Below are 15709 nucleotides of genomic sequence, written 5' to 3' on the forward strand. Positions count from 1 at the left end.
GCCAAAAAGTTCCATTTTGGTCTCATCTGACCAGAGCACCTTTTTCCACATGTTTGCTGTGTCCCCCACATGGCTTGTGGCAAACTGCAAACGGGATTTCCTATGCTTTTCTGTTCACAATGGCTTTGTTCTTGCCACTCTTCCATAAAGGCCAACTTTGTGCAGTGCATGACTAATAGTTGTCCTATGGACAGATTCCCCCACCTGAGCTGTAGATCTCTGCAGCTCGTCCAGAGGCACCATGGGCGTCTTGACTGTATTTCTGATCAGCGCTCTCCTTGTTTGACCTGTGAGTTTAGGTGGACGGCCTTGTCTTGGTAGGTTTACAGTTGTGCCATACTCCTTCCATTTCTGAATGATCGCTTGAACAGTGCTCCGTGGGTTGTTCAAGGCTTTGGAAACGTACTAATGGTCTAGCACCATACAAAATAAATGGGATACAGTTGGGGACATCAAACATGGAGAAGGACTTAGGAGTACTCATCGACAACAAGTTAAAAAATCGCACTCAATGCCAAGCAGCTGCAGCTAAAGCTAACAAAATTTTGGGATGCATTAAAAGGGAAATAAAAACTCAAGATGTTAGCATAATATTGCCCCTGTTTAACTCCCTAGTAAGGCCACATCTGGAATATGGAATCCAGTTCTCGGCACCACATTACAAAAAAGATATTGCAGTTTTAGAGCAGGTGCAGAGACGAGCAACAAAATTGATACGTGGGATTTAAGGTCTCACTTATCAAGAAAGGTTAGATAAACTGGGTTTATTTAGTCTAGAGAAAAGACGCCTTAGAGGGGATCTAATTAACATGCATAAATACATCAGAGGGCAATATAATAGCTTGGCGGATGAGCTTTTTGTCCCTAGGCCTTCTCAAAGGACTAGAGGACATGATCTGCGCATGGAGGAAAAACGTTTTAGCCATTTATTTAGGAAAGGGTTCTTTACAGTAAGAGTGATTAAGATGTGGAATGCATTGCCAGAGGAAGTCGTTATGGCAAACTCTATACCTGCATTTAAAGGGGGCTTAGATGCTTTCCTTGCATTGAAAGACATCGATGGCTACAATTACTAGGTAATGCCTAATGATGTTGATCCAGGGATTTTATCTGATTGCCATCTGGAGTCGGGAAGGAATTTTTCCCTTTTGGGGCTAATTGGACCATGCCTTGTAAGGGTTTTTTCGCCTTCCTCTGGATTAGTGTTGAGCGAACACCTAGATGTTCGGGTTCGAGAACGTTCGCCGAACATCGCCGCGATGTTCGGGTGTTTGCGCCGAACTCCGAACATAATGGAAGTCAATGGGGACCCGAACTTTCGTGCTTTGTAAAGCTTCCTTGCATGCTACATACCCCAAATTAGCAGGGTATGTGCACCTTGGGAGTGGGTACAAGAGGAAAAAAAATATTTGAAAGAGCTTATAGTTTTTGAGAAAATTGATTGTAAAGTTTCAAAGGAAAAACTGTCTTTTAAATGCTGAAAATGTCATGTTTCTTTGCACAGGTAACATGCTTTTTACCGCCATGCAGTCATAAATGTAATAAAGAGAAGAGGTTCCATAAACAGGGACCGGTAACGCTAACCCAGCAGCAGCAGCAGCAGCACACGTGATGGAACAGGAGGAGGCGCAGGAGGAAAAGGCCACGCTTTTTGAGACACAACAACCCAGGCCTTGCATGAGGACAAAAAGCGTGCGGATATAGCAGCAATGCTTTTTGCCGCCATGCAGTCATAAATGTAATACAGATGAGAGGTTCAATAAACAGGGACCGGAAACGCTAAACCATCCCAGATGTTCATTGGTCATGTTACTTGGTTGGGGTCCTGGAGTGTTGCATAGTCGTTTCCAATCCAGGATTGATTCATTTTAATTTGAGTCAGACGGTCTGCATTTTCTGTGGAGAGGCGGATACGCCGATCTGTGACGATGCCTCCGGCAGCACTGAAACAGCGTTCCGACATAACGCTGGCTGCCGGGCAAGCCAGCACCTCTATTGCGTACATTGCCAGTTCGTGCCAGGTGTCTAGCTTCGATACCCAATAGTTGAAGGGTGCAGATGGATTGTTAGACACAGCTACGCCATCTGACATGTAGTCCTTGACCATCTTCTCCAGGCGATCGGTGTTGGAGGTGGATCTGCACGCTTGCTGTTCAGTGGGCTGCTGCTGCATGGGTGTCAGAAAATTTTCCCACTCCAAGGACACTGCCGATACCATTCCCTTTTGGGCACTAGCTGCGGCTTGTGTTGTTTGCTGCCCTCCTGGTCGTTCTGGGTTTGCGGAAGTCAGTCTGTCGGCGTACAACTGGCTAGAGGAGGGTGAGGATGTCAATCTCCTCTCTAAAGTCTCCACAAGGGCCTGCTGGTATTCTTCCATTTTGACCTGTCTGACTCTTTCTTCAAGCAGTTTTGGAACATTGTGTTTGTACCGTGGATCCAGAAGGGTATAAACCCAGTAATTGGTGTTGTCCAGAATGCGCACAATGCGTGGGTCGCGTTCAATGCAGTCTAGCATGAATTGAGCCATGTGTGCCAGAGTCCTACCAGAATCCTCATCATCCTCTTGTGAGCGTTGTGATAGTTGTTGTGATGCATCATAGTCGTCACCTTCTTCCTGGTCTGCTTCTGCTGACCATTCGCGCTGAATTGTGGAAGTCCAACGTGCTCCGCTCTGGCCCTCGTCAGTGGTGGCAGGAAATTCCTGCTCCAACTCCAGCTGTTCCTCCTCCTCTTCTTCGTCATAGCTGCTGGGGCCAGCGTTTCCTGAGGCGGATGGCCTGATGTTGGTACCATCACGCTGATCGTTTTCTCCTTCAGATTCCCCCAGTTGCATCATGACAGCTGTTTCCTTGATTTTCAACATTGACCTCTTCAGTAAACACAGCAGTGGTATGGTAATGCTGACTGAAGAGTTGTCACTGCTCACAAGCAACGTGGATTGCTCAAAATTTTGGAGGACTTGGCAGAGGTCCAACATGTTGGCCCAATCGGATCCACAGAAGCTTGGCAGCTGGCCGGATGCGCCTCGGTACTGCGCCGTCATGTACTGGACCACTGCACTCTTCTGCTCGCAAAAGCGGGCTAGCATGTGCAGCGTAGAATTCCAGCGCGTTGGGACATCACACAGCAAGCGATGGTGGGGGAGATTGAAGCGCTCCTGCATCTTGGCGAGTGCCCCCGAAGCAGTACTTGAATTTCTACAATGTTTGGCCACTCGTTGCACCTTCAACAGAAGATCGGCCACGCCTGGGTATGTCTTCAGGAACCGCTGAACTACTAAGTTCATCACGTGCGCCAGGCAAGGGATGTGTGTCAGCTTAGCCAACCTTAAAGCGCGAATGAGATTACTCCCATTATCACACACAACCATGCCCGGTTTCAGGTCCAGCGGTGCCAGCCACAAATCCGTCTGTTCCTTTATTCCCCTCTAAATTTCCTCCCCTGTGTGCTGCTTATCCCCAAGGCAGATCAGCTTCAGCAACGCTTGCTGACGCATGCCAACAGCTGTGCTGCACTGCTTCCACGATCCTACTGCTGCTGGTGCTGGGTTCGCGTTTCCGGATGAGGTACAGCTTTGAGATGCGTTGGAGGAGAAGGAGTCAGAGAGGTAGCTGCTGCTGTTGTTATCCAGTGGGAGGGACGGCGGTGCAGCTGTTTGCGGCGTGGGCAACACCCGCACCGTAGCAGGTGAGGAATCGCTGCCAGGCTCCACAAGGTTCACCCAGTGTGCGGTAAGGGAGATGTATCGACCCTGGCCGAACGCACTCGTCCAGGTGTCAGTGGTGAGGTGAACCTTGCAGGCAACGGCATTCTTCAAGCTTCGGGTTATTTTGCTGACCACGTGCTCATGCAACTCAGGCACTGCAGAGCGCACAAAGTGGTAGCGGCTGGGAACCACGTAACGTGGGATGGCCACTGACATCATGCCCTTGAAGCTGTTTGTCTCCACCACTCGATATGGCAGCATTTCGCAGGCTAGAAGCTTGGCTATGCTGGCTCTTACTGCCACGGCCCGGGGGTCATTTGCTGGCAATTTCCTCTTGCGCTCAAACATCTCCGAGACAGACAAGTGAACCGTAGGGCTGCACACTGAAGGGCTGTTGGTTGTTGTGTTTGATGAAGACTGGGAGACCTCAAGAGCACTACTCCGGAAAGTGACAGTGTCAGCGTCGTCTGATGTTTGTGAATGTTGTGAACCACGCAATGGCTGGGCTACTGCTGCTGCTGAGGCGGGTCTGGTGGTGAGTCTGGTGAACCCAAGGGAGGCAGTGTTGCTGGTACCCTGTCCTGTCGAGTTTGCCCACAGAGTGGGATGTTTGGATAGCATGTGGCGGCTCATGCTGGTGGTGGAGAGGTTGTTAATACTTTTCCCCCTGCTCAGGCGGGTCTTGCACACCTTGCAAATCGCCATGGTAACATCCTCAGTGCAGTCTTCAAAGAAAGCCCAGACTTTGGAGCACCTGCCTTGCTGGCGATTTCTGTTTGCGCCTCTTTTGCCTCTCAAAGGAACTTCCACACTTGTGGTGCCTGAAATTTCGCGCCGGCTTCCTTGTGGCACAAGGCGAACTCGTGCAGCAGTGGGTTCTTCAACAGACTCATCTGTGCTGCTGCTACGACGGCGATGTTCTCGTTCACAAACAAAATCTGGGTCTATGTCTACATTGTCCATACCCTCCTCTTCCATCTCCTCAAACTCGTCATATGCCATTGTGGGGGGCCGCTGCCGTGGAGTAGAGCTCCCCAGAACAACCTCTGCGCAGCTCACTCCAACGTCGTCTTCCAGAGCTTCTCGGCCGACCTCCTGCAATTGCAACCCCTCCTGCCCAACTTGCTCTGGGATTTGGGTTTCAAAGTCCTCGGACTCGCCTTGTTGTATTTCAGTGCCCGGTGCATTTCCCACAGTTAATGGTTGTGAATCCGGGCACAACATTTCTGGCTGTTCCTCCATTGACCTTTCAAAGGTGGAAGTTTGTTGGCCTGGGAATAGCTCCTGTGAATACCCCATTGTGTCCTGAGGTAATTCATCGGACTGGTTATCTGGCAGTTGTGTGCGTGGTGTCGCTGCCGGTTGTGTCAGCTTTGTGCCCACTGGCTCCTTGTAACTGGCTGAGGACTCGGACCTCGTGCGTGATGTGCTGGTGCTGCTTAACCCACTGCTGGACGCTTAAGAGGTCATCCAAGTAATTATCTGGTCCTGTTCTTTTGGATCTGTGAGGGTTGTTGTCCTGGACAACATGGGCGGTATTGAGTGGGTTTTCTTGGGTGCTCCCCTGTGGCCTGTACGTGAACCGTCAGGGGAAACACCTCTTCCCTTGCCCCTCCCTCTTTCACCGGATTTCTTCCTCATTTCACTTATCCTTAAAGTACACGCTGACTGGCAGCAGTACAGTGGCAGTACAGAAATGCTATACAGTGGTGGGTGAGCGGTGTACCACTATTGCCAGCAGCGACACAGAGCACAATGCTATACAGTGGCGGGTGAGCGGTGTACTACTGTTCCCAGCAGACACAGAGTGGCAGTAAACACAATGCTATATAGTCTGGCTGAGCGGTGTACACAGAGTGGCAGTAAACAATGCTATATAGTCTGGCTGAGCGGTGTACACACAGTGGCAGTACACACAATGCTATATAGTCTGGCTGAGCGGTGTACACAGAGTGGCAGTACACACAATGCTATATAGTCTGGCTGAGCGGTGTACACAGAGTGGCAGTAAACAATGCTATATAATCTGGCTGAGCGGTGTACACAGAGTGGCAGTAAACAATGCTATATAGTCTGGCTGAGCGGTGTACACAGAGTGGCAGTAAACAATGCTATATTGTCTGGCTGAGCGGTGTACACACAGTGGCAGTACACACAATGCTATATAGTCTGGCTGAGCGGTGTACACAGAGTGGCAGTACACACAATGCTATATAGTCTGGCTGAGCGGTGTACACAGAGTGGCAGTAAACAATGCTATATAATCTGGCTGAGCGGTGTACACAGAGTGGCAGTAAACAATGCTATATAGTCTGGCTGAGCGGTGTACACACAGTGGCAGTACACACAATGCTATATAGTCTGGCTGAGCGGTGTACACAGAGTGGCAGTACACACAATGCTATATAGTCTGGCTGAGCCGTGTACACACAGTGGCAGTAAACAATGCTATATAGCATTGGCAGTTGGCTGATGGTGTAATGGTTAAGGGCTCCGCCTCTGTAGCATATAACATTGGCAGTTGGCTGATGGTGTAATGGTTAAGGGCTCTGCCTCTGACACAGGAGACCAGGGTTCGAATCTCGGCTCTGCCTGTTCAGTAAGCCAGCACTAATTCAGTAGGAGACCTTTGGCAAGTCTCCCTTACACTGCTACTGCCAATAGAGCGCGCCCTAGTGGCTGCTGCTCTGCTCTGGCGCTTTGAGTCCGCAAGGAGAAAAGCGCAATATAAATGTTATTTGTCTTGTCTTGGGAACAGTAGTATAGCAGTAAACAATGCTATATAGTCTGGCTGAGCGGTGTACACACAGTGGCAGTACACACAATGCTATATAGTCTGGCTGAGCGGTGTACACACAGTGGCAGTACACACAATGCTATATAGTCTGGCTGAGCGGTGTACACAGAGTAGCAGTACACACAATGCTATATAGTCTGGCTGAGCGGTGTACACAGAGTGGCAGTACACACAATGCTATATAGTCTGGCTGAGCGGTGTACACAGAGTGGCAGTAAACAATGCTATATAGTCTGGCTGAGCGGTGTACACAGAGTGGCAGTACACACAATGCTATATAGTCTGGCTGAGCCGTGTACACACAGTGGCAGTAAACAATGCTATATATAGCGTGGCTGAGCGAGGTACACAGTGGCAGTACACACAATGCTATATAGTGTGGCTGAGCGAGCGGTGTACTACTGTTCCCAGCAGCGACACACAATGACTGGGGGGACCCTGGCTAGCGTGGCTGGAGCGCGAACTACCCTGCCTGCCTACCCAAAGCTAAACCCACAGACAAATGGCGGAGATATGACGTGGTTTGGGTATTTATTTACCCGAACCACGTGACCGTTCGGCCAATCAGAGCGCGTTCGGGCCGAACCACGTGACCCGTTCGGCCAATCAGAGCGCGTTCGGGGTCCGAACCACGTGACCCGTTCGGCCAATCACAGCGCTAGCCGAACGTTCGGCCATGCGCTCTTAGTTCGGCCATGTGGCCGAACGGTTTGGCCGAGCACCATCAGGTGTTCGGCCGAACTCGAACATCACCGGAACAGGGTGATGTTCTGCAGAACCCGAACAGTGGCGAACACTGTTCGCCCAACACTACTCTGGATCAACAGGGATATGTGAGGGAGCAGGCTGGTGTTGTACTTTGTACTGGTTGAGCTCGATGGACGTATGTCTTTTTTCAACCAAGGTAACTATGTAACTAAGCCTGCTTTAACCACTTCGCCATATCTGGACGCATATATCCGTCCAGATAGGCAGTGGTGCTGCAGCCGTGTGGTGCGCGCGATCGGGCGCGCGCCCGCGTGCGCTCCCGCTGCCTCCCGCTGCCCCCCCGATCAGTGAATGGGAATATAATTCCCATTCACCGATCTAAGTCCCCGGCAGAAATACAGACGCTTTCTCATCAGAGAGTGTGGTATTTCTGCCCCCAGGAAACTTCTTCTCTTCATTTTAGTTCCTAGATGCGACATTGTTCGCATCCAGGAATTTTTTGAATGTGGCCATCTTGTGGCCAAATAGTAAACTGCACCCACATACCTGTATTGAATAAAAAATACATTATATTACATCTAAAATTGGCTATTTACCTCCCAAACTAAAATTACCCAAATACATTTTTGTATTAAAAAAAAAAATAAAAAAAATTACAATTAAAAAAAAAAACTACATAAATAGTTACCTAAGGGTCTGAACTTTTTAAATATACATGTCAAGAGAGTATCTTATTAATTTTTTTAAAATTATAAGCTTGTAAATAGTAATGGACACAAATTGAAAAAATGCACCTTTATTTCTAAATAAAATATCGGCGCCATAAATTGTGATAGGGACGTAATTTAAATGGTGTAATAAGCGGGACAAATGGGCACATAAAATGCATGGGTTTTAATTACTGTAGCATGTATTAATTTTAAACTATAATGGCCAAAAACTGAGAAATAATGATTTTTTTCCATTTCTATCTTAATCTTCCTGTTAAAATGTATTTACAGTAAAGTGGCTCTTAGCAAAATGTACTACCTAAAGAAAGCCTAATTAGTGGCGGAAAAAACGAGATATAGATCAATTAATTTTGATAAGTAGCGATAAAGTTATTAGCGAATGAATGGGAGGTGAACATTGCTCGGATGCATAAGATTTTCGAAGCTGTAGGCTGAAGTGGTTAAATTTCTCAGTAACTTTATCCCTGACCTGTCTGGTGTGTTCTTTGGACTTTATGGTGTTGTTGCTCCCAATATTCTCTTAGACAACCTCTGAGGCCGTCATAGAGCAGCTGTATTTATACTGACATTAGATTACACACAGGTGCACACTATTTAGTCATTAGCACTCATCAGGCAATGTCTATGGGCAACTGACTGCACTCAGACTAAAGGGGGCTGAATAATTGCGCACACCCCACTTTGCAGTTATTGATTTTTAAAAAATGTTTGGAATCATGTATGATTTTCGTGCCACTTCTCACGTGTACACCACTTTGTATTGGTCTTTCACATGGAATTCCAATAAAATTGATTCATGTTTGTGGCAGTACAAGGGGGCTGAATACTTTTTTTACTATTCGGCCTTTTTTACTATTCGGCCTTCAAGGGGGCCGAATACTTTTGTAAGCCACTGTAACTGTTGATTGGGCAGCAGCAACAGATCAGAAAAATAGAGTATGTTAAATACATTCAATATCACAATATACCTCATAAAGCCTATCTAGATTTATCTCAACATGTCACGGGCAACACAGAGTCTGGAGTTTGGTGGTGGTCTTGCAAAATATTAAAACAGATTGCTTTCTAGCCCTCGTTCACATGCTCATTTCTGTGTAGCCCGTGACAGTAACACTGCACATAGCCCACGTAGGGTGAAACATTATCCATTATGAACAGCATAATAAAATCGGTATGAGAAATCATGTAATATATCATTGTACAGAAAAATATCGAGGTATCATAGATATTCACATATACAATGGATATAAGGTATGTTCTGGGGTGAGAGAAACATTGGGACATAAAGGACAGTATCTGGAGTATCTGGCGGTAACCAGAGGAGTGAGCAGGAGTGTCCGTTCATTTGGTGAGAAGCATATTAGCAACATGAAATGCTGAAGTATATATGAGGGGAAAATGAGGTTCCAAATAGAGATGGCCTGAACGGTTCGGCGGCGAACGGTTCTAGGCGAACTTCCGGGGTTCGTGATCGCGGAGAACCGCAAACTTTTCCGGAAGTTCAGTTCGCCCCCATGTGCATCATGATGGTCAACTTTATTATTATTATTTATTGTATTTATAAAGCACCAACATATTACGCAGTGATAGGACAATAAATAGGGATACATACATTGCAACAAGGAGTGACAGACAGAGAGGTAGCAAACAGTTATACAGCATAGCACAAGGTTATACATGCAGCGGGGTATAAATGCGCTTTACAGAGACCGGCAAAACAAGTCCGAATTAGTCCATGAGAAGGGTGTCATTGCTGGGGTAGAAAAATTAAGAAGGACACACTAAGGGAGGGGGAGGCCCTGCTAAAGCTTACAATCTAAAGGGAGGGGGGGGGGGGGCACATAAGGTAGGACTGTGGAAAAGGTGATTGACTGAGAGAGTTAGAGTGTGGTATATGTGGGGTAGGCCAATTTAAAGAAATGTGTTTTGAGGGCTTGCTTGAAGGTGTTGAAGGAAGGAGCGAGTGTGAGGGGCAGTGGAAGGGAGTTCCATAGGGTGGGCGCAGCTCTTGAGAAGTCTTGTAAGTGTGCATGGGAATGAGAGATGCGTGGGGAGGTCAGGCGGAGATCACTGGAGGACCGTAGGGGGCGGGTAGGTATATATATGTTGACGAACTCAGAAATGTAGGTTGGGCAGGTCTTGTGCACAGATTTGTAGGTAAGGCACAAAACCTTAAAACTGATCCTGAAGCTGAAAGGGAGCCAGCGTAGGGCTTCGCAGAGGGGAGAAGTGGAAGCAGAACGGTGGAAAAGATGGATGAGTCTAGCTGCTGCATTCATGACTGATTGAAGAGGTTCAATGTTTTTTAAGGGGAGGCAAGATAGTAAGGCATTGCAGTCGTCAAGGCGGGAGATGATGAGGGCATGGATGAGAAGCTTGGTAGTGTCCGGGCTGAGAAAGGGGTGGATTTTGGAGATGTTGCGAAGATGGAAGTTGCAGGTTCTGGTAACATTTTGGATGTGTGGGCTGAAGGAGAAGGCACAGTCTAGGTTGACGCCCAGGCAGCGGGCCTGGAAGGTAGGGTGGATGGTAGTGCTGTTGATAGTGACGTGAGTATCTGGGAGGGGTGGTGCAGAGCGGGGCGGGAAAATTATGAGCTCAGTTTTATCCAGGTTAAGTTTCAGGAACCTAGCTGACATCCAGGAGGAGATGGTTGATAGGCAGGAGGAGACCTTGTCCATGGTGGAGGGGGAGAGATTGGGGGTGTGGAGATAGATTTGGGTATCATCGGCATATAGATGGTATTTGAAGCCCAGGGAGGAGATGACTTTGCGGATAGAGGAGATGTAAATTGAGAACAGTAGGGGGCCCAGAACAGAGCCCTGGGGGACGACAACCGAGAGGCGTGAGGGAGTTGAGGAGGAACCATTAAAAGAGGTGGTGAAGTGGCGATTAGAGAGGTATGAGGATACCCAGGCAAGGGCTCTGCCACAAATCCCTAAGGACTGTAGGGTTTGAAGGAGGAGGGGATGGTCAACTGTATCAAATGCTGAAGAAAGATCAAGCAGTAGCAGGATGGAGTAGTTTCCTTCAGCTTTGGCAAGGTTAAGGTCATTTACTACCTTGACGAGAGCGGTTTACTTTGATCCCTCTACATCACAGTCAACAGGCATATTGTAGCCAATCAGGCTACACTCCCTCCTGGAGCCACTCCCCACATTATAAAAGGCAGGCAGCGTCAGGCTTTTCACTCACTCGTGTGCCTGCATTAATTAGAGAAGGGAGAGCTGTTGTGCAAACTCACCTAGGGAAAGCTTAGTTAGGCTCTTGTAGGCTTGTTAGCTCGCTCCTTGCTGATTCTTATTGCTAAAAAAGTACCCCTCAACAGCTCTTTTGAGAGCTAATCTTGTTCTTGTGATTTTTTTTTTTTATTTGTGGCCCATTTGCATTATATATAGCCCTGTCAGTCAGTCGCAGCTGGCCTTTGGCCCCTTGGTGGTATAATTACTGCTGTGCCAGGTGCACATTATAATACCCATCACTGCATATTATACCTACTACCTGTTGTTCACTTCAGTGCACCCACCTACCTACGTGAGAGCATGCAGTGTCACTGTGCCTGTCCGGTACCTGTGTGTGTGACAGGTGCACATTGTAATACCCATCACTGCATATACCTACTACCTGTTGTTCACTTCAGTGCACCCACCTACCTACGTGAGCGCAGTGTCACTGTGCCTGTCCGGTACCTGTCTGTGTGTGACAGGTGCACATTGTAATACCCATCACTGCATATACCTACCTACGTGAGCGCACGCAGTGTCACTGTGCCTGTCCGGTACCTGTCTGTGTGTGACAGGTGCACATTGTAATACCCATCACTGCATATACCTACTACCTGTTGTTCACTTCAGTGCACCCACCTACCTACGTGAGCGCACGCAGTGCCACTGTGCCTGTCTGGTACCTGTGTGTGTGTGTGACAGGTGCACATTGTAATACCCATCACTGCATATACCTACTACCTGTTGTTCACTTCAGTGCACCTACATACCTACATGAGCGCACGCAGTGTTACTGTGCCTGTACAGCACCTGTCTGTGTGTGACAGGTGCACATTGTAATACCCATCACTGCATATACCTACTACCTGTTGTTCACTTCAGTGCACCCACCTACCTACGTGAGCGCACGCAGGGTCACTATGCCTGTCCGGTACCTGTGTGTGTGTGACAGGTGCACATTGTAATACCCATCACTGCATATACCTACTATCTGTTGTTCACTTCAGTGCACCTACCTACCTACGTGAGCGCACGCAGTGTCACTGTGCCTGTCCGGCACCTGTCTGTGTGTGACAGGTGCACATTGTAATACCCATCACTGCATATACCTACTACCTGTTGTTCACTTCAGTTCACCCACCTACCTACGTGAGCGCACGCAGTGTCACTGTGCCTGTCCGGTACCTGTCTGTGTGTGACAGGTGCACATTGTAATACCCATCACTGCATATACCTACCTGTTCAGTGTACCCACCTACCCACGTGAGTGCACGCAGTGCATACCTGTTAACTGCACCTGTGTGACTGCACATTGTATTAGTCAAGTTAGTGCATACCTTCCACTTCGCCCCCCCAATATGGACAAAACAGGTAGAGGCAGACCCAGAGGAAGGCCACCGGGCAGGTCTGTGCGTGGTCGTGCTGATGTGATTTTGTGCGGCCCTGGACCAAAGTACAGTGCTCAGAAGGAGGCACGTCCTATCAACTCCCAAGATTGTCAGGACGTGGTTGACTATTTAACACAGAACACTTCATCTTCCGCAGCCACCAGCGCTACTCCAAGTACCACAGTCACTACATTTGAAAGTTCGCAGGAGTTATTTGGTGGGGAAATCACTGATGCACAGCCATTATTGTTACAACCAGATGAAGGCGCTAAGCAAGTTACACCACCTCATATGTCTGAGTTAGGCAACACTATGGACGTTAGTCGACACTGTGAGGAGGAGGAGGATGAAGTACCTGCTGTTGGTGCAGTTTTGGAGGTGTCTGAGGCAAGCGAAGCTGGGCAGGATGATCATGATGATGATGATGATGCGGATGCCACGTATGTTCCCAATAGAGGAGATGAACAGGGGGACAGTTCAGAGGGGGAGTCAGAGAGGAGTAAGAGGAGACAAATTCCTGAAAGAAGCAGGGAGAGCTCGTCATCAGAAACAGCTGGTGGCAGTGTCCAGCACCATGTATCGCCACTTATGGACAGCCAGCCAACATGCCCTTCAACATCAGCTGCTGATGCCACCATAGTGCCCACACCCCAGGGGGGCTCAGCGGTTTGGACATTTTTTAGTGTGTCTGCCGTAGATCAGAGCAATGCCATCTGTTCTCTCTGCCTCCAAAAATTGAGCCATGGAAAGGCCAACACCCACGTAGGGACAACTGCCCTACGAAGGCACATGGAGAAAATGCACAAACTGCAATGGGAAGAGTACCAGAGGAAAAGCAGCACACAAAAGAAAAGCCACCTCCTTCTCCTCTTCCTCCTTCAGGTGCAGCATCTTCAGCCGCTTTCTCCCTTGCACCTTCACAGCCACCCTCTTCCGCTCCGCCTCTGCCCACAGCAGCCAGGTGCCCGTGAAGGAAAACTTTGAGCGGAAGAAGCCAATTTCTGCCAGTCACTCCCTTGCCCTGACATCTGACAGCTGGCTTGGCAGAACTGTTAGCTAGCCAGCTGTTACCATACCAGCTGGTGGACTCTGAGGCCTTCGGTAAATTTGTGGCCATTGGGACACCGCAGTGGAAGATGCCAGGCCGCAATTATTTCTCTAAAAAGGCGATACCCAAACTGTACCGTGAAGTTGAGAGGCAAGTGGTGTCATCTCTGGCACACAGCGTTGGGTCAAGGGTCCAAATGACCACGGATGCCTGGTCCATGTTGATAAGATTTATTCATTTCCTGTGAAAAATTAAAGAAAACCCGAGACAAAGAATACACAAAGATTTATACTTACCTGGGGCTTCCTACAGCCCCCTGTAGTCCGTCTGCTCAATCACCATCCCCTCCATTTTCCCACAGTGGAGTCCAAAACCCAGTCAGATTGCGGGCCACTGCACATGATCGGTTTCGCATGTGACCTCCCCCTCATCACTGCGCAAGCACTCCCAGCAATGGCAGCGCAATTGGGGGTGCGTGCGGCTAGGACTGCATATGTGCAGTGGCCTGCAACTGGGCCAGTTGGGGTTTTTACAGGGCCAGACTGTGGGACAACAGAGGTAATCGGGAAGACAGTGATTGAGTAGATGGGCTACAGGATGCTGGAAGACTGCCCAGACAAATATAAATCCTTGTGTAGTGATTATCCCAGGTTCACTTTAAAACCCAACTCCACACAAAGCTTCTATCACATCTAATAAACTGTTACTCTTACAAAGTAGATGCAGGAAATTGCTTACTTGTGTATGCTCGGGCATATAAAACATTGTCTAACATGGCGTTATGGTCAACACCAAATCGGTCAGCTATATCTCGGAGACGATCAGGACGGCTGGAATTAAGAACATTAAGGAAGCAATATCTGAAAATATATATTTTTTTAAACAAATGTTTATTTTTCAACAGCATAGCAATGCAAAAAAAGATCAAACTGTACAAACTGGGCATATAATGATTACAACAAAGGTTCAAGTCATTATATCACACATTGTACACGAACAATGCCCAATTTTGTAAAACTAAAAAGCTGGTAAGTAATACCCTGTCCCTACCTCCCTCCCCTCAGCCCACCTGGCTTCTCTGAGGATTCAAACAATTGTATGACAACTTATGATACTTCCAATTGTCCCAAAATTCCCTGAAGCTGTTCCAAAAGTATATTTGAAGTACTCCATCAGATCACATATTTCTCTACCAGTATGGGAAGCCAGAACTAAAAGCTTCCATTTTTAAAGAAACTGCTGGTCTTTTTGTCCTTATAAATGATGGCCTCCAATTTATCCTGGTAAAAAAGGTGAGTTAGCTCCTTCTTGACGTCCCACACAGTAGGAGCACTGGGATATATCTATTTATTAAAAATCACTTTGCAAGAGGCAATGAGTATTACATTTGCCAGTTTACTTGGAACATGCTTACAACCGGCTTGTAACCCCCTAGATTGAGAGTTAGTCAACGGCCCATATGCAATTCACTTTTTCACCTGAGTTTTCTATATAATTTTTCATCTTGGAATTATAATAACTTTTTTTATCACTTTGCAATGGAAAAAGTACCAAAAATTAGGTAAAAAGGTACAATCAGAATTATTTTGAATATTTGTTTGCTTGCTGGTGGTTTAAAAGGCATTTTATTGACAAGATTAAAATATCACCTAGGAGAAAACTCAGGTGAAAAATTGAATTGCATATGGGCCAACATAATTAAACAAGAGCAATAGCAGATATAGGTTCAACTGTGAATTAAATACAGATTTGATGTAAGCAAGCACATTATGCCATAACATCCCAATTATTGGGCACAACCATAGGCAATGATATAGGTCTGCATTCGACAGGGAGCAATTGTGACACTTCAGCGAATAATGTGGGGGAGGAGATTTATATTTAATATAAATATATAATTAATATATTTTTTTTGTTTGCACTATCTGAAGAAGGGGACCCGCCGTGGCCCCGAAACAATTGTCAGTTTTCACGTGCTTGTGAAGCAATAAATTGAGAAAAATCTTCATTTTGAAAAGGTGTGCTGACCTGGACTTCTTTACCTTGCTGTTAAATTCTTGGATGCTGGGGCTCAGTATCCACAGGCCATAACACCCGCATTTTGGGT

The 15709-nt window shown here is 47.4% G+C and overlaps 1 protein-coding gene across 1 annotated transcript in view; it reads right to left on the bottom strand.

Annotated features, from left to right (window-relative positions):
* Positions 1–15010, bottom strand: part of DMC1 (DNA meiotic recombinase 1) — a 561673-nt gene extending 546663 nt beyond the window's left edge. Inside the window, exons 1-2 of the mRNA XM_068254934.1 lie at positions 14988–15010; positions 14341–14462 (exon numbers count right to left, since the gene is read on the bottom strand). Of these exons, the coding sequence (XP_068111035.1) occupies positions 14341–14462; positions 14988–15010 (145 nt within the window). The remainder of the gene's footprint in view (positions 1–14340; positions 14463–14987) is intronic.
* Positions 15011–15709: the final 699 nt, after the last annotated feature.

This window comes from Hyperolius riggenbachi, chromosome 9 (assembly GCF_040937935.1).
Source record: "Hyperolius riggenbachi isolate aHypRig1 chromosome 9, aHypRig1.pri, whole genome shotgun sequence".
NCBI classification, from domain to species: domain Eukaryota; kingdom Metazoa; phylum Chordata; class Amphibia; order Anura; family Hyperoliidae; genus Hyperolius; species Hyperolius riggenbachi.